At 49.5% G+C, this 24558-nt stretch overlaps 1 protein-coding gene across 1 annotated transcript in view; it reads left to right on the top strand.

Annotated features, from left to right (window-relative positions):
- Positions 1–24558, top strand: part of LOC128900131 (tetraspanin-15-like) — a 54900-nt gene that overhangs the window by 16448 nt on the left and 13894 nt on the right. The window contains exons 3-7 of the mRNA XM_054180911.1: positions 7840–7914; positions 11939–12034; positions 16625–16738; positions 22492–22545; positions 23684–23800. Coding sequence (XP_054036886.1) covers positions 7840–7914; positions 11939–12034; positions 16625–16738; positions 22492–22545; positions 23684–23800 — 456 coding nt within the window. The remainder of the gene's footprint in view (positions 1–7839; positions 7915–11938; positions 12035–16624; positions 16739–22491; positions 22546–23683; positions 23801–24558) is intronic.

The following is a 24558-nucleotide window of genomic DNA, read 5'->3' as shown; positions in this document are numbered from 1 at the left end:
GGAAACCCCAGGGTGGCAGAAGGAGCTTTGTGCAAGAAATTGTGGCCGATCTCCTCTGCGAAGTGTTGCTCGCCTCTTGGCTGGGGCTTTTTAATCACCACAACGTGCTTTAAATGAGGATTTGCTCGGCCCGGCTTTGGCTCTGAGGGAGAGGAGGGGGCTGGAGCCCCGGGGGAGTTAATGATTCTTGTGCCGCGCTAATTATTGGCACTTTCCCTCTGGATTTCGTGCAGTGTCCCCATTCTAGGAGCAGTTTGGGAAGGTTTTGCGAGCGGCAAAAAGCATATGTTGTTCTTCCTCGTAGGCTGAGCATCGCCAGCAAACTCCCAGCGTGTTGCGTTTCTTTCCTTGGCGCTCCCCCCCTTCTTTCTTTTTTAATCTTATCGTTAAATTAACCATTGCGATAATAACAGCCATCCGTGCAGTGAATTAGTGGGGCCTCACTGCTGCTGGAAAGCCCAGGAAAGGGCTGACGATCCAAAAATCCTTCCAGAAATCCTCCACGCGTGGAGTATTTACAGACGTCTCTGGAGTCGCTTACCTTCTCGATATGAATTTTTAATAAATAGAAGTTCTATCCCATGCTGCATTTTTACTCCTTAAAGAGAACGGCCGGTGGTTCCCCAGCATCCCTCAGAGTCGATGAAGGGATGCCGGTGAGCACCCGAATAAGGCTGAGGAGAAGGTTTTGCGGGTTTTTTTGCCAAGTCTGAGATGATATTAATAGCATTCAAGGGGTTTAATCTGCATTAAGGGTTTCCGGTGAATTGCCTGGTGCGGTGAATCGAGCCAATTGCGCCGTCGAAATATTTTCTCCTGACTGGAGGGGGAAAGCAACAGGTAGAGAGATCTTTGGGAAGAGGGGGATTTTGATTGCTTGTCCCTCAAACTCTGAAATAAATGGGATTTGAAAGGAGCCATCGCTCATGGAACTGGATGGAGGTGGTGGTGGGGGGGGATCTAAGAGGCGCCATCCATCCCTGGTCATAAAAACCTTATTTTGGGGGGGGTTTGGGGAACATGAGCGTGTTCTAGCTGCAGCATCCATCCTGGTCTTGAGACGGGAGCAGGGCTATAGCCAAGGAAGGGTTAACAGCATCTAAAATTGACCCATCTGCAGGCTATAAAAGCACAAAGGGGGTAAAAAGGGGTTTTTTTTGGCAGGTCGGGGGAGCAGATTTGGTCTTCAACGGGGTAGAGCAGCATCTGTGGGACGCGGTGGAGGTAGGGCTGGTGCCTGGAGCGCGTGGAGGACAGACCATGCTGCCTGCCCAGGGCTCTCAGGGAGTTCCAGTTCGTTATTTGTAAAGCAACTGGCTCTTTTGGGATTAAAAGCGGACTTCTTGGTTATTTAGCTTGTAAAGCGTAAAGGAAATGTGTATTTTGACTTAAGGCTTGGTAAGTGCCTGCGTGAAACCTGGGGGAGGGTCATGAGCCCCGTGGGTGGGCGGCTGGGTGGGTGGGCAGGAGGGGCATGCTGCCTGCCCCCTAAACAAAATAACATAGTTCGTATGAATAAAATATGTAAAATAGTGTAAATAATGTAAAAATAATATCCCGGGCAGAGGGTTATTGCTGTATTGCTAAAACAGAAGGTGCTCTGCAAAGTCTTATCATTTGGGCTTTGTTGTCCTCGTTTTGTCTGTGTAGGAGACATTCCTGACAGATTTTGGAGATATTTTTTTGCTTCAAAGCCACTACGAAAGCTGTTTCTGTGTAGGAATAAACAATTATTTGGGTTTTCAGAGGAAGAGCTGCATGCAGGTGTCTTTCAGAAGAAAAGCAAGCCCTTAGAAAAGGCCACTCTGCGTGGGAGGAAGCTCCAACGCGTCATTAGGAGGGGGAAAGAAAAAAAAAAAAAAAGAGGTTCTTTAAAAAGCGTTACTTAAAGTTTCAATTTGGGGACAAAAGCAACCGGGTTCGTGTTTCTGTGCTCACGTGAAACGCGGGACTCCTCCGTGGTCCCGAGGAAGGCGGAGGAGGAGGCAGGCGCCTGCCGAGGGGATGATTTAGTGGCCTCCCAGGTAGAGCGAAAGGTTTCTTTATCGCACGCCTCCGCCTCGGGCATGTTTCCTGCGGCTGCACGTTCGATCCGTTCCCGTTTCTCAAGAAGGAACAACCGGTTCCTTCTCCGGCTGCCCCAAAATACGGCAAAACCTGGGGATCGCCATGCTGTAAACTCCCGCGCGTGCAAAACGGGGGGGGATTTGTGCTTTATAGGAAGGGAAACTGAACTGCACGAGTTTCTTTTTGTCTTGGGGATGGGAAGTCCAGATTTTCCATCCCTCGGCGGCCTGGCGCCACTTTTGTCTTAGTGAGGCCAAAGCCTTTTCGTGCGTTGGCTTCGCTGGGGCTGACTCAGCTCCTTCGCTGGAGAAGCAGCTATAGAAATGGATAAAAATAAAATATCGGGGGGTTATTTGCACGAGTGCAGAACGTACCTGTTCCCACGGGGGTTTAACGGTGCCTGTAGAGCCTGGAGCGAGGACAAAATTATCTCCACCTTTCACGGAGCAGGGGTCAAACCCCTCTATTCCTCCTCCGCTCACTTCTATGAGGTCTCGTTATATGGGGCTTGTAGAGTCTTTTCTTTTAAGCGTGAGCAGTAACTTTTTCTTGGCAAAAGACCCCACTTGGTTTCTTAAATTAGGCAGCTTTTTATGATCTGCCTCTACTGTTTTAACGTTAGATTCATCAAGAGGGCAGAGGAGCTGCCAGAGCAGCTTCTTCAGCCTCAGCTCTCCCAGTGTCCTCCTGCAAAGTACCCGGGAATCTATTTATGGGTTTAATTCTTTTCTTTTTGGCTGGTATCACGGGCTCTCTAGAAATTACAATCCTTGTTATCGCTCTTATTATCTCCTTCCCTGTGACTGACCCGAAGAAATGGATTATCAAGAAGCAAATATCTCCCTTTATCAGCCCCTGGGTGCTGCAGGGGCAACTGGGTAGAAAGGAAGGATTTTTGGATATTTTCCTTTTCTTTATTTCCCTGCAGTTGTGGCGGCCGGTCGTTCTCCCTGGCCACGCTGTGAGATCCCAGCCGCGTTTCGCAGACGGAGGTTGCTCGTATGAAATAAACATCACAGACTTCTCTGATGCTTTTCGCCTTGCTCCAGGAGCTCTTCCATCCTACCGGCTGCGTCTCCTCCTTTCCCTGCCCCGTCCCTGGCAAACAGAGCGTCCCTCTCCCATCCAGAATCCCGTTGGAGACACACTGGGGCTTGGCATGGCTGAACCTCTGTCACGTCCCGCTCCCAGTAAAGCCGGCGGGGGGTGAGTGGCTTCGGATCCGCAAATTCCCAACGGCGCCGACGACGGTGAGATAAATCTCAAGGTCCATATAGAAACGTTTATCGGCTTCCCCAAATGGTTAGTGCAGGTCTTAACGAGTCCCCGAGGATTGGTTGGGAGTATGACAAACGATGGCAAGTGGTGAGGTGTGCGTCGTGTCGCCGAACAACAGGGACAGGCCAACTGCTGGCAAGCGGGACTTAAGGTCCTACTTAAGGTCGTTACTTCCCAACTCTACCAGTTACTGAACAGTTCTAAGAGAAACTGAGGGATAGAGAAAGGAAAAGGCGGAGAAAAAGCCGGAGAGAAAGAGATCACCGGTCCTGGTTCCAGCGTCTTCTTCAGGGAATCTTCCCAGGCACGGTCTTCTTTCTTGGGAAGAATCTTCCCAGGCACAATCTTCTTCTATTGTTTCTTCTTTGTTCCCCCCCAGGGGCACTTCTTTTCCCCTTTTCTGTTTGCTGAACCAGCACGGCCCACCCCCCTTGCCCAGGACAGCCTCGGCTCAGGTTTCTCCCTTCTCCCAGGTGACGTGTAGCGCGATTCGGGTGGCGAGACGCGTGCCGTCGTCACCCGTGTTTAGCGTGTTCTCCGTAACCTTCATTAGCGCGTGCAGGGGTGGGCGCTTTCACGTGCGTTGCGCGGAGAATGAAGCAAAGGTCGCTCGCGGGACGCGACGGCCTGGAGAACCGAGAACGAGCAAGCTCACCACGCGAGTGGCAGAACCATCCTGGCTTCACACGACAGTTCTCCCGCACTTTCCGGCGCCAGAAGCGTGAAGCCTTATCCGTTCTCTGAAGGCCAGGCCTGCGGTATTTCTTTCCTCGCGAGCGTTCGAGGCGTTCCATCGAAGGCTTGGAGGGCTCCTGCCCCTCGGCAGGGAATTGACAGTCTGTCTCTCACAACCTCCCGTGGCCATGGGTGTCCCGAGTGCCTCCGAGCTCAGGAGCGATGCTCAGCCTCTATCCATGGCTCAAAGCTCCTTCCCTGGGCTGGTCCCTGAATTGAATCCCTGCGTGGTTTATTCATCCCTCGGCCTCGGTGCCTCCAACCCATCCTTGACCTGCGTTCATCATTTCTGCCCGGTGAGGACACGTTTGAGCTGGAAATTGGAGGTCTGGAGATGAAGCAGCAGCAGGTTTCCCCCCTCTCTCAGCCAGACCCCTGGCTGGAAGCATTTACTCCGGCCCAGCTCAGCGTTTTGTGTGGTTTTTAAGCTTCTGGGAGATTAAACTTGACAGCAAGAACATCCTACCTGGCGTACGGAGGTGGCAGAAAACCAACCACCCAGAGAGGAGGTACTGGGAAGGGATCGCTCCGGGCAACCTATGTGTAAAATGACCCTAATGAAGGGCGTTATACCCCAAATTGGAAGGAGACCTCTCTCTAAACCCCGGGCAGAGCGCGGTCCCCCGGGCGCTTTCCTTCTGCGCTCGATTTGGCTTCGGGAGAGATTAATGATGAGCGAAACGGCGCTGGAGACTTGTTAGAGGAGGGAAGGAGCGGCTCGGAGCTCTGCTGATCGTGGGAACGGGGGCGATTAATCTTTGTGTCGAGGTATTGGAGGAAATTAAGCCGCATAATTTATTGCGAACTTCTGGATCGATGAGCTCTTTAAAGGGAGCTGGCTGCGGCGAGTGTTAATTGAGTAGGAGTTGAGCAACTTTTCCCCGCACCGGCTGTCTCGAGCAAGATGAAGGTTTTATTGGGGAGTTTCTCTCCTCGAAAGCTGGGCTGCGTGAGGGGTGAGATCCTCGGGCACCCTCCTGGTCCCCCCCTCTTGGGGACGCGAGAGGTGACGCCCGGCGGGGGGGGGTCACGCCGTGGAGGCACGGCCACTCGCTCGCATGCCACCGCTTCCACGCGAAGGGTGAATTTTTTGCAAAAATTGGGGGGGGGGAAACCAGCTCCTTGCCACGCTGCTTAGTGATCTTTTTTTTATTATTATTATTTTTATTTTTTTTTAACTCGCTTTGTGATTTTGAACTTGCGGCAAACTTACAGCGGCTCAAGGTGAGGTTAAATGCTGTTTGATGGGGATTTTTCACTCTTTATTTTGCTGCTGGAGTCGTTTTAAGGAACAAAATGCTGATTTATTTGTGCCCGGTCTGGCAGACGGCAAGGGCTGCGATGCACTGGTTAAAAGGGACAATCGGGGATGTTGCCAGCAGTTTCACCCCTTAAATGTGCATTACGGTTACCGACGGTCGCCGCTATCTTTGTGAATGTGAAAAAAGTGCCACTTTCCGCTACGTCCGTGCGTCCAGTGAGGGTTTGCGTGCTCCATTCGGCCGTTATCTGGGGGAAGAAGAGGCGGTTTTCGCTCGGGCTGCACATTTGTAAGGCTCGCGCTGCTTTGCGCTCGCTTTTCTTGCAAATCCTCTATAAATTATCGAGGAAACTGTGGGCTTTCTGAAGGCGAGCTTCCGTATTGCGGAGCGTCCAGGGGGAGCTGGGCATCACCTCTGTGACTCCCCAGCTTCGCGTTTTCCCTCTCGCAAGGCATTGCAGTCGGCATCTGCCGTGTCCTTCTTCCCCGTTAATGCTGGCGTTTTCCCCCCCATTTATAAAGTCCGTAAGTTAAGCTCTTTTTTGGGCTTGCGCCCTTGGAAACGGCGGGGTTTGCTGCCTGTGAACCTCAGCTTGATGGAGCATTTGAAAGCCATAGTCATCGCTTTCCTAATAGCCGGGTACAGCCGGCATCCCATGGACTTCGGCACGACACGCCCGCCTTTGTTTATAAATCACATATCGAACCTGGATATTAAATATTAGCCTTGATTTCAATATGCACGGAGCAGGCTGAGTTGTATTGCATCAACCTCGCCTTTTGCATCAGGACTTGGCAAGCTGGAGGGCAGAAACCGAGACTGCAAGAAGGAAATAGAGTGGGGGGGGGGGGAACAACAAAATTGGTGCAACGGCCAAAGCGCTAGAAAAAGCAGAAGAGCAACCTGCGCGAGGGGTCTCGTGGGTTAAAATTCTTGATTCTGGGGGAAGAGCTGCAGGGTTGGTGCTTTCGGAGGAGTTTGGCAAGAAGAAAGGCTCCGCGTGCTGCATCCTGCTGGTTTTCAGGCGTTTCTTGGTCAGAGCAGCGCGCCGTGAGCGCGGCAGCGGCCCCCACTTGGACTTTGACGCCGCCCGTCTTTTCTCTCTGCTCAAGTGGGATTGGTAAGAATTTGCACTTTTTCCCGGTAAACAGAGGACAAGGCGCCTTTTTTGAAATTTATTTTCTTGGGTTTTAACCAAAGTTGAAGAACAGATACGTTTCCAAAATTGAATTTCTCTTTCTGGCTCCGGCGTTGTGGGACCTAGGCGTGCCCCGCTTGGTAAAGCCGTGAGCCGCGCCGCCGTGGGCTTCCTCCCGAAGCAACCCCCTCTTATACCCGTTTGGATGCGTGCGGTGTTTTGCATATCATCTCTGCCCACGAGATAACAGGTGCTTGGTTAATTGTGTTCCTTAATTATGGGATTCCTTGCCCAATTATACCTGGCCCGTTATGAGCTGATTTAGCTGGCGATGAAAAGCGATGCTGCTTCTCCGCGCTAGCTGGCTCGTAGCAAATAAGCACGGTGCAGAACTGGTTGGCTAATTGGCGGGTGGCTAATTAAAAACCCCGATGTTTTGGGGCATGAAGTGGCGTTTTGCTCCAACGGCGCTTGGGTTTTGCCAAGCTTGGGAAATAATTTCTGGGTCGGCGGGTCCCTGCGCCACCTGCCTTTGTACCCAGGCTGTTCTAATAAACCAACGGTCAAAGTGAATATCGAGGTAATAAATTACCTCTCCCCTCTTTTTTTTTTTTTTTTTAATCTGGCTTTTGGATTTTTAGCTGGTTACCACGGTAACTTTCCGCTTTCCTTTTCCTGGCGAGTATCCAAAGTCGCTGATGGAGGTGGCCTCGGGGAGACAAGCATGAGCGGCTCTCCATCCTCTACAGTGTCTGATGGGACCTCTCAGACAGGGACCAAAGCATTAGGAGACTGACGGGTGTCTCCAGGAACATCGGACCTTCTAGTTTAAGTCGTTTGCTCCATCAGGATACTGATTTCCAGCCTAAATCCGTTGCCACTATCAGTTCTGGCAGATCATAAGTTATTGCCCCTACTCTGGGGCATGGATGATCCTCCACTGGATGCCCAGTTTGGAAACATCGGTGTTCAACCAAGCACCGGTATCCCATCAGAGAGGGATGCTGCACACCTATATCCATCCAGATATCCACCACCTTTGCTCCCACTGCATCCATTTTACCAGTTTCCCGGAGCAGAATTTGGCCATTCAAATTGCGTCTGGTTTCTTTTTTCAGTCCATTCATCCATCCTTCCTTCCTGCGACTGTTTCTACAAGGGAGCAGGCTGCTTTCCCACTTAGGACTGAGATCTTTGGAAGGGATTTGCAGCTCCCAGGGGAGCTCGTAATGAAATGATCTGATTTCTAAGCATTTCAAAGCAGCTCTGGGTTTCCAGGTCTCCTTTGTTGCAGGTAACCACTGACAGAGGACACAGCCTGGCTTGGAGCAGGGCTAATCCTTCCCTTTCTCCTTTCAGTTCTTCTGGGTCCTTCTGGTGATCTTCCTCACGGAGCTGCTGCTGATATTCGTCGAAATCATCTTTGAAAACAAGGTGGGTGCAATCAGGAGGCCTTTGGACGCTGCACGGCGGCAAACTGCAGCCACACGTGTCATCAGGGAGGAAAATCTGCAAGTATCTGTTAGCGTAACCCCTGAAAATGGAAGTTTTTCCTTGCTCCTGCTCTTCTGGGGCTACCCATCGTGCTCCAGAGCTGCCATGGACCTCCAGCACCACCCAGAGCCCCCACCACAGCTCCCTGTGCAGACTCTCAGCCAAAAACCTGCTGGTTTATTTTTTTCCAGAGGACTCATTAAGCTGCTCGCCTCAATGACGTTAACGGCTGGCTTGTATTTGCAAGGACAGGTTTGAGTTATAGCTGAGCTGGTGAGATGGCAAATGTTTCCAACGGATGTCCTTTCTGGCCGCCCGCCTTCTGCTGAAGAAACCCTGCCATTTTCAATTTAATCTTGCCCTTGCAATCGATCAAACGATTAAATAGCTAATCTCAATCTCTGCTGGCTCAATGAATGCGCAAGGCAGGAGAACATCATCTGACACACCTACTTACGGGCTCGAAAAATCCATTTCCCTTTGCACAAACGGCTTGATATTCTCAAACCTGTTGGAGTGATGTGCTTGGTGAGCCCCAAAGACAGGTTGGGGTTGGAGTGATGTGCTTGGTGAGCCCCAAAGACAGGTTGGGGTTGGAGTGATGTGGTTGGTGAGCCTCGATGACAGGCTGGGGTTGGAGCGATGCTGTTGGTGAGCCCCACAGACGGGTTGGGGTTGGAGCGATGCTGTTGGTGAGCCCCACAGACGGGTTGGGGTTGGAGCGATGCTGTTGGTGAGCCCCACAGACGGGTTGGGGTTGGAGCGATGCTGTTGGTGAGCCCCACAGACGGGTTGGGGTTGGGAGTTATGTGGTTGGTGAGCCCCAAAGACAGGTTGGGTTGGAGTTATGTAGTTGGTGAACCTCGAAAACAGAGTGGGGTTGGAGTTGTGTAGTTGGTGAGCTCCAAAGACAGGCTGGGTCAGGACTTATGTGGTTGGTGAGCCCCACAGATGGGTTGGGGTTGGAGTGATGTGGTTGGTGAGCCCCACAGATGGGTTGGGGTTGGAGTGATGTGCTTGGTGAGCCCCACAGATGGGTTGGGGTCAGGATTTATGTTGTTGGTGAGCCCCAAAGACGGGTTGGGAGTTATGTGGTTGGTGAGCCCCAAAGACAGGTTGGGTTGGAGTTATGTAGTTGGTGAACCTCGAAGACAGAGTGGGGTAGGAGTTGTGTAGTTGGTGAGCTCCAAAGACAGGCGGGGTCAGGACTTATGTGGTTGGTGAGCCCCACAGATGGGTTGGAGTTGGAGTTATGTAGTTGGTGAACCTCGAAGAGAGGTTGGGGTTGGAGTGGTGTAGTTGCCGAGCCTCAGAGACAGGTTGGGGTTGGAGTGATGCTGTTGGTGAGTCCCGAAGACAGGCTGGGGTCAGGATTTATGTGGTTGGTGAGCCCCAAAGACAGGTTGGCTTGGAGTTATGTAGTTGGTGAACCTCGAAGACAGACTGGGGTTGGAGTGATGTTGTTGGTGAGCCCCAAAGATAGGATGGGGTTGGAGTGATGTGGTTGGTGAGCCCCAAAGACGGGTTGGAGTTGGAGTTATGTTGTTCGTGAGTCCCAAAGACAGGTTGAGGTTGGGAGTTATGTGGTTGGTGAGCCCCAAAGATGGGTTGGGGTTGGAGTTATGTAGTTGGTGAACCTTGAAGACAGGTTGGGGTTGGAGTGATGTCATTGGTGAGCCCCACAGACGGGTTGGGGTTGGAGTTGTGTAGTTGGTGAGCCCCACAGACGGGTTGGGGTTGGAGTTGTGTAGTTGGTGAGCCCCACAGACGGGTTGGGGTTGGAGTTGTGTAGTTGGTGAGCCCCACAGACGGGTTGGGGTTGGAGTTGTGTAGTTGGTGAGCCCCAAAGACAGGTTGGGGTTGGAGTGATGTTGTTGGTGAGCCCCAAAGACAGGTTGGGGTTGGGAGTTGTGTGCTTGGTGAGCCCCAAAGACGGGTTGGGGTTGGAGTGATGTTGTTGGTGAGCCCCAAAGACAGGTTGGGGCTGGGATTTATGGGCTTGGTGAGCCCCAAAGTCGAAGGGGGGCAATGGGGGAGGATATTACCTTTTGGAGCTGCAGCCAACTCCATCCAGCGGCTTCCCAGAGCTCTCCGAAACCCTCTGATCCCTGGAAAAATGCAGTGCACCAGTGGAGAGATGCGATTCTCTGAGGAAAATCCGATTGCTTGAGTCCTTCCCACGTGTAGGAAATCAATATGTGCTGCCACGTAGAGGCTGTATTTTTGTGAAATTCAGCATGAAATCCTCTGCTTTGCTCCACCTTTGAGCCTCACTGATGGTGCTCAGCACCATTCTGCACCACAGGGATGCAACGGGAAAACGCAGGTGCCACCAGGAGAGGGGATCGCAGCCTCGTGATTAAACTCCTGGTTTGAGTAGAAACCATTAGCGCCTAAATCGTCCCTTAATTTAAATTTAACAGACAATATCAAAACCTAATTAAAAATCAAACAATGAGGGAGAGAGAAAAGAGAGATCCGACAAGCGATGAATCCACTTGACCTGAAATTGTTCGGAGGCACAAATCTGCATTTGGAACAATGGTTGTTTATTAAACTTGGTAAAAATATATTTAATTGGATTTTGTATTAAATAAGCGGGGACGAGGAATGAATTTAGTCGCCTTGAAGCTACTGAGCGTTGAAATGGGCTCTGTTGATATGCAAATGAGGTTTTGGAGATTATCGGAGATAACGGGTTTGGCGTCCTTGAAGCGAAGGGACCGGAGAGGTCTCATAACCAGAACTTGATGATTTAACCCTGCGACATTTATCTCCCACCTTAAAATCAAGATTTAATTACAGAGGCTGCCTCCAGGCTCGTGTCTTCTCAGGGGGCCGTGGGAGCCTATCTGGGGGAAAACAAGCAGAAAATGGTAAAACCTGGGTGTTGCCTGTTGTGTTGGTCTTAGCGGTGGGCAAACCAGGAATTAACATCTTAATGAACTTCCGCATGAGCAATTTCTTAAAGGCTTTTTCAGATCCCCTTGCCTGATCCCTCGCCGTGGCAGGCTTTGTTTGCCGCTCTGACGTGCCTTCATTGCTCTTCTTTTTTTTTTTTTTTCTCCCCGTTCTTCTCCCCGTTCCCGGTTTGCCCAACCTCTAATTTTCATGTCAGAGTGAATTATGAAAAACAACGTTTTCTTCCCCTCACTTTCCCCTGCTTCTAACTCAGGAAAAAAAAAAGTTCCTTTTCCCTTCATTAATATTTGTTGCCTGGCGGTTTGTCAGGAGTCGAACGACAAACCTGCGCTGGGCTTTGCGTAGGACATCTCGAGCTTCTGCTCCCAGCTCACTAAGAAGCTTCCCAGGCTTCTGTAAAATACATTTTCGATTAAATTAGTGTTTAACGTGAAGTGCCTGATGTGTCAAAGCGTCCTCGGAGATACGGCTGAAGGAGCGGCAGGGAGAGCCCCAGCCCGGCTGCACCGTTCCCTTTCAGGGCACGATTGAATGGCTGGATGATTTGTTGGGATTAGGAGTGATTGAGGGCTCTGATGAGGTCTCTGCTCCCGCATGTAGCTCATCCCACGGATAAATGGCTGTACAGCCTGCAGTGTTGGCTGCCACAGCCCATTTCACCTCCTCCAGCCCTTCCTAACGCAGCAGAAACCCCCTGCCGGGGGGTAAAATCCCGTTAGGCAATGGGATTGGGGAGCTTGAGGGAGCTTTCGAAGAAGTCACCCTAATAATTGAATTTAATAGGAAAAATCGGATAGATAAAGGTGCATGGGTCTGCTTGGATGTGCAGGAAACGGAGAGATGCTATGGGATGCTGCTAACCCTGAGAGCTCAAAAATGATGAATTTTACCCCAAGAAGTAAGCTTGTGCCAGCACGCGGGTTAAATTCTTACTCCGGTAATAGCTGGCAACACTTGCTATGAAAAAACGTTCATGTTTTGCTATATTCTCCCCGTGACTTTTCCATGTGTGAGCCATGGTTTTCATTTTTCCTCTCCCCAGATGAACGCGGTTTTCCACGCCAACATCCAAGAGGGCATCAGACACTATTACGATGACCTTGACTTCAAGAACATCTTGGATTTTGTACAAGAAAAGGTTCGATTTTGGAGGGGAGGGGGGGGAGGTGGCATCGGGGAGGTCCAGTTGTGAAGTTTTTCAGAGAGTAGTTAACTCTGTGCCTCATCAAAGCAGAAGCATTAGTCTTCCCTGTATTTTTAGAGTTTGATCCCATCCCTCGGGTGCCTTCCTTGATCTACCTTGAATATCTTTGTCTTTCTTGGTTTCCACTGCTCGTTTTGCGCGGTTTTGCGTTGTGCTGCTCCCCGGGCTCACCCCGCGGGGTTTTTTTTTGGCGAGTTATTCTGCCATCTGTGTTCCCCATGAAGAGCATCTTCTGCTCCGCGCCACGGCGTGGACCGTACCAGGATATTTATATTTCCCAATCTTGAAGGCAAACGGGTGCCTAATGCCTGAAAGCTTTTTGATAGCTACCCCAACCTGCATCGAGAGAGATGGAGGAGTAAAATAACACATGATAAAGCTGCTCCAGGGCTGCAACGGCCCTTAGATAGGCCACCTTCGGTAAGCCTCTTTACTTGAGGTGCCATCAGTAGCTGGCCAAGCCCTTGACTCAACAGGAAAATTGCAGATAAGGTGTTTTCACGCAGAAGCTGGAAGGAGAGGAGATCTCTGGCCTCTCCATGGGCAGCTTGCGGTCCTGGGATTGGCGAGAGCTATGTCCAGTCCAACACTGGGGCTTGGCAAAGTCTGCTTTAATTTTTTTAGGCGTGTGTTTGCATATTCTGTCTCGTATCTGACGCTTAGAGCCTGCCAGGAGTTGGCAGGATCCATCCCCTATCCTCAAGCCAACCTGCAGGTCGATAAAACCATCCTTGCAACTCTTATTTATTTATATTTTTTTTAACCAAACTTCTGACACGCTGCTGCTCTTGCCTTGCGTTTTATGCACCGTGTAGTTGGTTTGAGGTACTAAATATTAAATTAAGTATTAAATTAAAATGCCTTCCTAATTCCTGCCATTGAGCCCTGGCTAGATGTGTTTCCTTTTTGTCTCTCGAAACCCAAGGCAGCCGCGCTTCAGCAAAGGAACAATTTGTCTCCCCCAAATCCATCGAAAAGCTACGTAAAGTCAGGATTTGAAGTTATTATCCGTGCCGTTAAGCGTGTGACCGGTCCGGAGAAGCTTGGTTAGCTTTAATGTAGCATTTGGTTTTCCAGCACCGGCGAGAAACCATTCCTGGGAATTGTGGGGGTTGTGGGTTTGCTCGTATTTTGAGTGAGGGTTTTTGGTTTACCCGTTATTTGTGTTATTGCCGGGGGGGAAGCACTTGGCTCGAAGCATTTTGGTGAATGAAAAAAAAAAAAAGCAGAAAAAAACAAAATCTTGAAATCTAGGAGAGAAATCGCAATGATGTCACGTCTCCGGGGTTGGTTTTGGAGGGCATCTGCTTTCAGATGAACTTTGGATGTTCTCACCTTGGCCTGCTTTCTCTTTTCATTATGGGTTGAAGCATCATAAATATGTGAATCTTATCTCCGGCTTTGAAGAAAAAGAGACTGTGAAGCTCCTTCTTCTTTGATGTAGCTGGAGTTTAAGGCTGGTGGTGCCCTCTCTTGGCTTAAATACCTGCTTTTGACTCTTGGAGTCACCGTTAATGAGCCGAGCGCATTAAGAGTGGGAGCCCTCTGAAGGTCTCAAGACGCGACTGATTTTGAGAAGGATCTGAATCTTTTTCAAGTTTTATTCCAAACTCTCTAAGAGGATGCTGTAATTGAGATCGCTTTGTGTGAATGATAAATGGATGCTGCCGCGAGCAGTCGTAAAGTCCGTGTTGGAGCCATCCTCAACGAGCCTTGGCAAGGAGGAGAGACCACAAATCTCCAGATAAAGCAGATTTATTTGTGGGAAGGTTTCTATATCTCCAAACAAGTGAGGATCAGGCATTTATCATATAATCTCACCCCATTTTTACAACATTTTCCCCATCTACTTCTTCACTTGACTTTTTATTAAAAGTCTTCAGGAGGAGAACTTCATCTCAAAGTCTCTCTCTGGACCGCGAGAAGTTGTGGCCGCTTACAGTGCTGCTGCTCAGTCGTTAACGTCGGCACATTTCGTCTCGTAGCGAGAGAAGGAGCTTTGCCAGAACGTAGAGCTCATTGCTGTGAGCTTTTCTATTAGCGCGTGATTTCCAAACCGGGAACAGCAGCGATGTCAGCGATGGAAATGCGGAATTGCTGCCTCCTGAGGGGAGGACCGGGGAGAAGGAACGCAAAGAATTGACTGCTTTTAAGAGAAGGCAAATTGGTTTTATTGGAGCTTCAGCAGCCCAGTTCGCTTTTTGGAGGGTGAAAACTGGAAGGAAGGATTGCACCCAGACCTGCTTTTTGGATAAAACGCGAGCTCAGAGCAGCCCGTTATCATCATTTAGTGGTTATTCTGGACATTTTCCTTATTAAAAACATTGTCCATGCATAGGTTAGCTGGCAGACGGCTTATTTAGGTCGGACAAAACCAAACTACGCTCCTTAGAATTTGAATTTTGCTTAAACCCTCTCTCAAAAAGAGACCAGTACCTATATCAAACCAGTATCATACAGTAAAAACAAGTGATTGTGGTCCAAAATGCCAGACATTTAACATTTTACGTCGCCAGGGTGATGGTGGAAATAATGTAGTTTTACCGGTTGACACCTACCGGCTCTGGCTGCCTGTGAGTGAGTAGATATGGAAATAAATTGCCCTAAAGAAAACAATACGTTTTTAGCACTCGCTTCTGCTGAACTGCTGCCCTTCGCAGCCGTTGGACATGAGGCTGGAGACAAGGATGACTCAAAAGCCCAGGTTTGCCCCAAGTCGGTAACGGCAGCTATTCTGCCGCTCCTCAATTTATCTTTTTTTAATGGTTTCCTCAGCACAGGTAGAAGAGGAGAGTTCAAACCGCTTCGCTGAGCACAGATTTGAATTTCAAAGAGCTGCCGGGGCTGCGGTTCTTGCCTCAACCCAAGCGGCTCCCAGCTCAAAAGTAAGGCCGGGAGGGATGGAGGGTGTCGTGCTCGCAAACCTCCTCCGTTCTTCTCGGGGAAGATTAAAGGCAGCTTTCACCGGCGTGGCTCGTTCGAGCGCTTTGCTTTGAGGGCAACACTTTTAGCCATAATGAGCCCGGGTCTCGCGGGTGGCGGCAACGATCCTCGACACGGAGAACTCCTCGGATGCGACCTGCCAGGCTCTTTCCGTGGGCTCTCTTTGGGGTTTTTTTTTTTCCTCCTTGTTACGATTCTCTGAGCGCCGGGAGCCTGCATGAAAGTAAAACCCATGCCGAAGTCTGTCTCGGGTTATGAGAAATAAATCCAGGCACAACAGTAATTTGGGCTAAAATTCTCTTTGCAGAGAAGAAAACCACCCCGGTGAGGCTTCCCGGCAGCTCGTTATAAGGATTTTTTTACCAATTTTTGCATGTTTATAAAAAGCAAATGGAAAAAAACTCCTTTGCAGTATGGGGATATCAAACGGGCAGCAATAGCCAATATCCCTTTAGGTGTTTTTCTCCCCTTCTTTCTAGGGGAACTTTTGCAAACTGGTCTCCCTCAGTGATACAGGTAGGATTAAAAGCAATCTAGGAATTAAAGGTAGAAAGTTAGAAAATAGTTGTAAATCTGTGGGTTGGCTGCTCCTGGCCATATCTACCCGTTTTGGCACCGGAGGAGACCAGCAGGAGCCCAAGAGCTGGTGACTTTTCCTACTCCCGTTGGCCAAGTATCGCCACCAACCCGTCAGCAGGAGCGGATGCGCCACAGGGTCAAACAGCTCCCAAAAATTGCCACTTGCAGAGCGCGGTGCTTAAAAAAATTGGGGAAAACCTGTTTGGTTTTTTTTTCCGGCTTATCAAGCACGCGCACCTCGCCTGCCCACTTCAGGCTTTTCATTCCGGGGAAAAAACTTAAAGATTCAAGCTTGTTTACCAAGAGAAGGGATGACTTGATATATAATAAGCCCCCTTTTATTCTGCGGAGAACAGAAAATGACTTTCATTAAACTTTTTCTTTTTTTTTTTTTTTCTTTCCTTCTTCATTGTGCGAACAGAAGGAAAAAAAGAAGCTTTTTTTTTTTTCCTTTGTAGCTGCAGCATTTGATCTCTAATTTAACTTGACGGGAAGAGAAATCCCTGTTAGACTGCAGAGCCTTATTAGCATTTTGTCGAATGGCACCAACTAGCCGAGCTGCCTTCAGGAGCCAAGAAATACATTCATTCAAGGCACTGAAAGAGCCATCTCTCCTGCGCGCCCCGGGAATAGGATGGATTAGTCACCTGGAATTCAATCTGCGATGCATGAATGAGCCTGATCTTTCCTGGGCTCGTGAAGGCAAGGATGCTTCCAGTACACGTGCGTACGCATTTACAAGTGCCGCACACCTCTAAAACGGGGGGAAATGGGGCTAAACAGTCGCTTTTCTTTTTTCGCACGGTGTCTTCGACTTCCTATTTAGGATCCTGGAAAGCAGGCGGTACTCGGGGCTCCCGGTGCTGGCGTTGCAAAGCAGCCTTGGGGATGCGGGGTGAGGCTGGGATGGAGGTGTCGAGGTTCCTTCAGCTCCACGTTTCATCCTCTCCTTTTCTTCTTCTTTTTTTTTTTTTTTTTTTTTTTTTTTTTTTTTTTTTGCAGTTTTCATGCTGCGGCGGCGATGAGTACCGAGACTGGGAGGTTAACCAGTACCACTCCTGCAACAGCAGCGGGCCGCTGGCGTGCGGGGTGCCCTACACGTGCTGTATCAGGAAGGTAAGGCGGCCCAGGCACGGAAAGTGCCTTTATTTCAACCAATATTTCAGCAAAACACCCTCTTCCAGCTGGTTATTACTGCATATTTCTGTGCTGTAGGGTTTCTTGCAAACTGCATTGACACCTTGCAAAGCAGTTTGAGACAGCATCAGCGTGAGAAGCTAAAGAAACTAAAAAAAAAATATATATATGGGCTACACTGTATTTTAGTAGTTTTAACGTAGAATAAATACCAAAGTGCTGGGCTATTGTCGCATCCCTCATGCCAAGGAGTTGTTAGAAATGCTGAGTTCCTGTTTCTCGACTTAATATGTGACATAAAATGGTTTTAGAGGATCGTTTTGCAAAGAAACAGCAGCATCTTAACAGGACTTGGCTGCGTCCCAGCGTGGATCCAAACGAGCTGTTGTCCCCTGCCCTCCTGTCCGAGAGGACACGTTTCTCAGGTGGCGTTTGGTGGCACATGGGGATTGTATTTGCCGGCGTCTGCTCCTAACGAGGAGGTTTTTGAGGGTTTTGTTGAAAATGGGACTGGGAGAGGTATTTGGAGGAAGAGCCGCCCTTGTGCAATGGAATAAAAAAAGGCCCTGTGAGCACCTGCCCTTGCGAAGCCGCATTTCCAACGCGCTGCGAGCTGGGTCGAACGGAGACGGCGAGAGGGGGGAGTGGATTTGCAGAGCCGTTAGGGTCTCCTCTGCTCATTTTCAGAGCTGAAAATCGAGACCCGCACCCCCCAAGCAGCGCTTTTCAGCTGAGACTAAGCCGTGTGCTCCGACGCCGTCTCATTTAATGCGACCGTTCGCCTCGTTGCAATCAAATCTGACGCGCGCTGTGGATAAAACGCCAGGAGCTGGGCCAAGGCGGGGGGGGGGGAAAAAGGGGCAAATATCCCTGGTTGCTGTGGCCAGAAGTGCTATAAACGCTGTTAAAAAAGATTTGCTAAGCGTAATCCTGGTAGCAAAACCTCCTCAGGGTTCAGAGCATCGGTGTTGCCTCTGAACCCCGGCTGTGCCCCAGGCTTTGTGAGTTGCAGGAGAAAAATATATCATCAATCTGGTATTGTTGTCGGATTTTTTTTTTTTAATGGAAAAAGAGGGAAATCTGAGGTGTCTTAATTACCAGTGGAAGTCTGACATGCAAATCAGCTGCAAAAATAATTGTCGTCTCTAATCAGGGCTTTGATTAAGAATCTTAAAGCTCCTGAAGATGGAATTAGGAATTCATGTGTTGTCCTTCGGTGTTACGAGTGAGGATGTGCGGGAGAGTCAAGTGCATTTTTTGGTATTTTTACACTCCCCACGGTTTTGGGTGACAATTTGGCAAACAAAAGACTTCAGCGCAGCAGGCAGTATCGGAGATAGACGAAATCACCCGTGATTTATAACGATGCTCATAGGCAATAATACAGTAGGGTGAGAAATAAGGCAGCTTTTTGGCTTCCCATTGCAATGAGCTGGGTCTGGAGGATGCTCTAGTGAAGGACGGGAGCGGCCAGCTCCTGGGAGGGAAAGTCCACGGTAAATCCTCTACGTTTTGCTTTTTTTTGTTGTTGTTTTTTCTTTTTTTTTTTTAAGAATTAAAGCCCATGAATGTGGCTCTGACAGCCCGAGCGGTTTTATGGGAAGCGAGACCTCACCAAATGTACCTCGGTCTCCGTGAGAAATGAAACCCGTTGTTGGGGAGAAGAGTAACCAGGTAGATAGATGTAGTCTCGCTCTTCAGAGCTTTGATTTTTGGCACCGCAGGGCACTGTTGGTTCAGAAATCAGCCCGACACAATATCAATAGCGCATGAAATGGATTAAGAGAGCCAGCTCCCTTGGGAGGTTTCTGCTGTCTGCGACATAAAACAAGCTAATAAAAACTTAGTTTAAACAACAGAGTGATCCCTCCCTGTAATTGCATTTACCGTAAGCTCCAGAATTGCGTATTCCTAGCTATTCACTGGAACTGTAAAGTTGTCGTAGGGGGTTTTCCTTGGGGGCTGAGAAGGCGGGAGAAGCACCTCGGGATGAAGGAGGTACCTCTGTGCAATACTCTGGATATGCCTGGTTGGGTCTTAGCGACGTTCAAGCCCTGCTGAAAACCCTTTCCACCCAAATATGTTACTCAAGGGCTAAAGAGAAGATCTTGCATTGGTCCCGCAGCTGGAGGGATAACCAGGGACTACCCGGGCACGTGTATGAATTCTTCTGTGTTGGGTGGAGATTCACATGATGGTCTCGTCTCTGTGAATAACCTTTTTATCAACCAGTTATAAAAGGTTTGTAGGGCAAGAAACCCTTTTCTTCTTGTGTGCTTCTTCTCTACTTGTGCCTTCATGAATGAAAGATGGAGAGCGAAGCATCCTTTTGTCTTAGAGGCCCTTTGAGATTTAAGTAGAGAGGTACCGGAAGACATCATTTGGAAACGTAATGTCGTGGAAAGAACGAAAGATGCTGATAGGAGTGAGCTTGTCTGAAGAAAGGAGCGTGAAACATGGATTAGGAGGTTGGTTGCAACGTGTTTTCAACTTGTCATTAAATACAGCCATAAAACCGTCCTGTTTTCCAAGAAAAGATTATTTTTTTTTCTATTGCAAGACCCTCCAAGAGCTTTGTGTTGCATTCCCTGGGGCATCTTCCGGGGCCTTAAAGAGAGCAGACATCCTCCAGAAAAGGAGAATGGCTGTTTTGAAGAGTCTCATCTTTGAGGTTGTAGACCTTAAAATCTTCCCAGGAAGAAGGAATGGGCAAACACGCACCTGCTTGGGGGTGTGAGACTGGATCCCCACCTCTAAGTGCTTTTCTAAATGGTTTTCCAAGGCACTTGTGCCTTCTCCCAGGAAGCCGCAGCGAAGCTGTGCCTCTGCCAAGCACAGTGTCTCCAAACCCCTTGTGAAGTGTCACCGCTGACATTTGGCACTGATTTTGGGGAAAAAAAGCAATTGGTTAAATAAAAAGTGCAAGGACTGCAGTCTTCTGCCCTTGGTAGTTTTAAATGTCTCCGTGTGTTGCTCTTTTGTGATCCTTGAAGGCATCAAAATGCATTCTGGAAGAAGAAAAGCTTTGGCCTGGTTTTATGTTAGAAATTTCAATTCAGCTCTGACCTTCTCTTCCGTGCAAGAGCTTGACTAAAGTCGATCGAGGCTAAAACCTGACTTCTGTCTTCCACGCTTCTCCCAGCTACAAGGTGTTGAGGGAATTATTCAAACAGTGGGGCAGGACTGGAGACGACTGAGAAACCTTTGGTTATTTAACGCAAGAAGGAAGAAAACTGGTGATGAATCTGTGCCGTAGCCAGATAAGTCGAACGATGGGCTCGATAGAAAGCAATGATGTTTCACCAGCAAGAGTCCTACGATGTCCATGAAAGGGAGTTTGAAAAGCAAGGACAACTGAAGGCCGTTGAGAAAAGCGGTTTATTTTTTTTATATAGAATCATAGAATCCCCAGAATGGTTTGGGTTGGAAGGGAACTTAAAGCCCACCCAGTCCCACCCCCTGCCCTGGGCAGGGACACCTCCCACCAGCCCAGGTTGCTCCAAGCCCCGGCCAACCTGGCCTTGAACCCCTCCAGGGATGGGGCAGCCACAGCTTCTCTGGGCAACCTGGGCCAGGAGCTCACCACCCTCACAGCAAACAATTTCTTCCTAATATCTAATTAAATCTCCCCTCTTTCAGTGTAAAACCCTTCCCCCTCGTCCCATGGCTCCCCTCCCTGCTCCAGAGTCCCTCCCCAGCTTTCCTGGAGACCCTTTAGGGACTGGAAGGGGCTCTGAGGTCTCCCCGGAGCCTTCTCTTCTCCAGGCTGAACCCCCCCAGCTCTCTCAGCCTGTCCCCACAGCAGAGGGGCTCCAGCCCTCCCAGCATCTCCGGGGCCCTCCTCCAACAGGTCCATGTCCTTCTTGTGTTGAGGACTCCAGAGCTGGACGGGGTTACTCCAGGTGGGGTCTCACGAGAGCAGAGCAGAGGGGCAGAATCACCTCCCTTGACCTGCTGGCCACGCTTCTTTCAATGCAGCCCGGGATGCGGTTGGCTTTCTGGGCTGCAAGAGCACAGCCCAGAAACCTGGGAACAGGTTGCCCAGAGAGGTGGTGGAAGCCCCATCCCTGGAAGTTCTTAAGGCCAGGCTGGATGGGGCTCTGAGCAACCCGATCTAGCGGGAGGTGTCCCTGCCTCTGGCAGGGGGGTTGGAACTAGATGATCTTTAGGGTCCCTTCCAACCCTAACAATTCTGTGATTGCTGGCTCATGTTGAGCTTCTCATCCACCAGCACCCCCAAGTCCTTCTCCTCAGGGCTGCTCTCTCTATAAACCAAATAGGCGGATCCTTGGTCACCTACAGGTTCCTTTATACCACCCTAGGTGACAGCATTTACCTTCAGAACGCTGCAAATTCCCCTTATGCCAAAGGCTTCCCATTTTAGGGTCCCAACCCCGGATGGGACCTCTCCCGGCGACGCTCATGGGTGCTTTGCTGCTGATCTCCAGTTTTCCCCGCAAGCCTGCCGTACGCACAGGGACTAATTAGTCTCCTTAACTACGCCCAGTTTGTAAACAGCGTTTCGAAGCAGGGGAGAGATGGGATTTTTTTGATAGCGCTGCGAGTAATGTGGTAGGTACAGAAGCTTTCGGTAAGGGAGCGCCGGAATAATTTCCCTGCCAATTACAGGAGGAACAAGCTGGAGCTTTATGGGCGCGGACTGGCCGGAGGTGCACATTTCTTTTATGCTGCGTCTTGCAGGAAAGCATAATTGACACCTAAATGTGCACATTTCTCCTTTTCATCTCTCTGCCTCCAAAGCACGGGATGTTTTTGTTTTGTTGTCCAGGAGCTTTTGCTGGTTGTCAAAGCCATCTTTCTGAGAGCGTAATCATTTCAGCACGTTATTATTTCATGGGCGCGAGGCCCCTTTAGAAAGACAGGGTGTTATGGAAGCTGCTGTTTGATCCGTGAAACAAGCCAAAAAAAAAACCAAACCCCATCAGAAGATCAATCCCCAGAGGTGCAAAGTACCCGACTAGCTCAGGATGCGCCAGAGCTGCTCTCCAGCTTTGATTTATTTGGGATGAGCCAGAATCAGTTTTGTAACCCAAAATGTAGCACTTTCCATCCTGACAGAAGCAGAGGAATTAGGTTTGATTTTATTTTATCAAGGTCCCGAACAGCAGTGTTTGGGGGGCATTTCTCTCGGTTGCTGTAGCTCTAGACACATTTTTGCTGGCCAGCAAAGATCTAAACCTTGGGCATGTCTAAAATCCTTACATTTCTCCCCGGAGCGCTGAGAGACTTTGGGGAAATTCCTGTTTGATTTCTGGAGAGCCCAATACATTTAATCCCTGCGAAATTCCCTTTATTATGAAGGAGAGACACGACCGACGGTGTTAGAAAAGGTGGCTGGAATTAAACAAGGAGAATGTTTTGAAAGAGCTGCTTTGCGAAATGCTCGCCTGCCGGGGAGCTGGTCCCAGCTCAAATCACTGGAAAAGCGTCGGGGGGGGACCTGAGCATCCTCCAAAACAGCAGAAACCGGAGAGAAAGGTAGTTTAAAAAAATAATAATGAAAAAACCCAGCAGCTTATTGCCGACGTGCATGGTTTGGGCCAAAAAGGAGCCCGCGGTAGCAAAGCGATGTTTAAGGGTAGCCTTGTGCTACACTGAATGGCCGAGGCAACAAAGTGAGCTCTTGTATTTCTTATTTTTTATTCTTATTTCTTGTATTTCCCCTTTGCCTTCCTCCGAGCTAAGTCTGTTCGCAAATTGTCTGTTCGCAGGTCCACGGAGAAGTCATTAACACCCTGTGTGGATACAGGACGCTCGATAAAGAGGTAACGCTGGCTTTTTTTCTTCGTACTTACGAGATTTGCTTCTTCTTCCCCAAATCCCCTGAAACAAAACAGTTATCTGCAGGTAAGCTCTTCCCCGCCGAAGACGGCTGTTACTGCAGCTGCGTATAAATTCATTTTTATTGCTTTTCCCTGGCATCTCAGGGTGTTGCTCAGGCTCGCGACATGTTTGGGTAGAACCTGTAGGCTTTGGCGTGGCCTTTCTGGATCAGCCCTGGGGAGTGTAACAGGGAAAGTCTGGATGAAGGAGGACTTCCCTTTGGTTGAGGAGGATCAAGTTAGAGTCCATTACTCTGCCCTGGGGAGGCCCCATCTGGAGCCCTGGGTCCAGTTCTGGGCTCCCCGGTTCCAGAAGGACAGGGAACTGCTGGAGAGGGGACAGCAAAGGGCCACCAAGAGGATGAGGGGACCGGAACATCTCTCCGATGAGGAAAGGCTGAGGGATTTGGGGCTCTTCAGTCTGGAGAAGGGAAGACTGAGGGGGGACCTTATCAATGGTGATAAATACTTCAAGGGGGGGTGTCAGGAGGATGGGGCCAGGCTCTTCTCAGTGGTGCCCAGGGACAGGACAAGGGGTAACGGGCACAAACTTGACCATGGGAAGTTCCATCTCAAGACGAGGAGGAACTTCTTTGCTGTGAGGGTGGCAGAGCCCTGGCACAGGCTGCCCAGAGAGGTGGGGGAGTCTCCGTCTCTGGAGACATCCCAACCCCGCCTGGAGGCGTCCCTGTGCCCCCTGCTCTGGCCGGGGGTTGGACTGGGTGATCTCCAGAGGTCCCTTCCCACCCCCGCCACTCTGGGATTCTCTGAATGCTGCTCCTGGGTTGTGTTTTAAGGCTTGGTGGTAGGAGAGAAGCTGATTCTTGAGGCCTTTTGGGGTGGCCGAGGGGCTGTATCGAAGCTGCAGTATCTCCGTGCATATGGTCCGTAGCTCCCAGGGACAGCTTTTTGACACAAAAACCCAGGGAAAGGGCCAATCCAAGAAATCAATTCCCAAACGCTTCTCATACAACGCTTCTCCTTTGGCTTGCAAGAAGGAGCAAACGCGAGAAATAACATCTCTTCCCCAAACTCAACATCTCAATGAAAGCCGTGATGCTTCTCTCCGCTCTGGTTCCAGCGCCTGGAGCTGCTCAATGTCATCCACGTGCGAGGCTGCATCCACGCCGTCGGGCTCTGGCTCAAAGACAACTTTGAGGCCACTTTGGGCATCGTTTGCTCCCTGCTGCTTCCACAGGTACGTGGCGGATCCGGTTGACGTCCTCCCAGTTTCTTTCGCTGTGCTAGAGGAGGAAAATAACTCATTTTTAGCTATTTTTTCTCCTGCCATGTACCCCCGAGATCTGTGTCTTGGGTGGGAAAAGTCACAGCGCTTTCTAGAGCATCCTCGGCAAAATTAACAGTTTACGACTGCAGCACTGGCGGTCTCGTAACGCACTCCTGAAATCTAATTATTGATCAAGTAATAGCCTCTAAAAGCAAGGCACGCATATGTTAGCACAGCAAATCCCTTTATATTTGTTTTTACTTGTGCTGGAAATTTATGCTCTTCGAATCAAGCATAAATACTAACCAAAATAAGCCATAATCGTAAATTTAGCAGGATTTGCTATGCCTCGGGAAATCCGTTTCCCATTAACGATGCCTAAGGATCCAAGCAACTTTGCAGCACAGGTAATTAAGCTCTTCGTCACAGATGCTCGATATGGAGAGAAATTTGGGGTTGGAGCTGGGGCTGTCCCTTTGCAGCGCTGTTGACATTGTGCTAGCAAGGAGGTGAATATCTCTCTCGGATCTTTCTTGAATTATTTTTGACAAAACTTTGGTGATTTAGTGTTGATTTGATCCTTTTTTTTGGATTCCTTTCGAGGCTCCCAAGCAAAACCTTTCTTTTTATCTCATTGGAATGTAACGTTGGGTTGGCTGCTGGAGGTATTTGGTGATGCTTTCCGGATATGGGGTTTTATCTAAATGGGAATGAAATGATTTTCTTTT

The sequence above is a fragment of the Rissa tridactyla genome, chromosome 20 (genome assembly GCF_028500815.1).
Source record: "Rissa tridactyla isolate bRisTri1 chromosome 20, bRisTri1.patW.cur.20221130, whole genome shotgun sequence".
In the NCBI taxonomy this organism is placed as follows: Eukaryota; Metazoa; Chordata; class Aves; order Charadriiformes; family Laridae; genus Rissa; species Rissa tridactyla.
The sequence above is the reverse complement of the archived record's forward strand: the minus strand, read 5'-3'. Positions and strand labels throughout refer to the sequence as shown.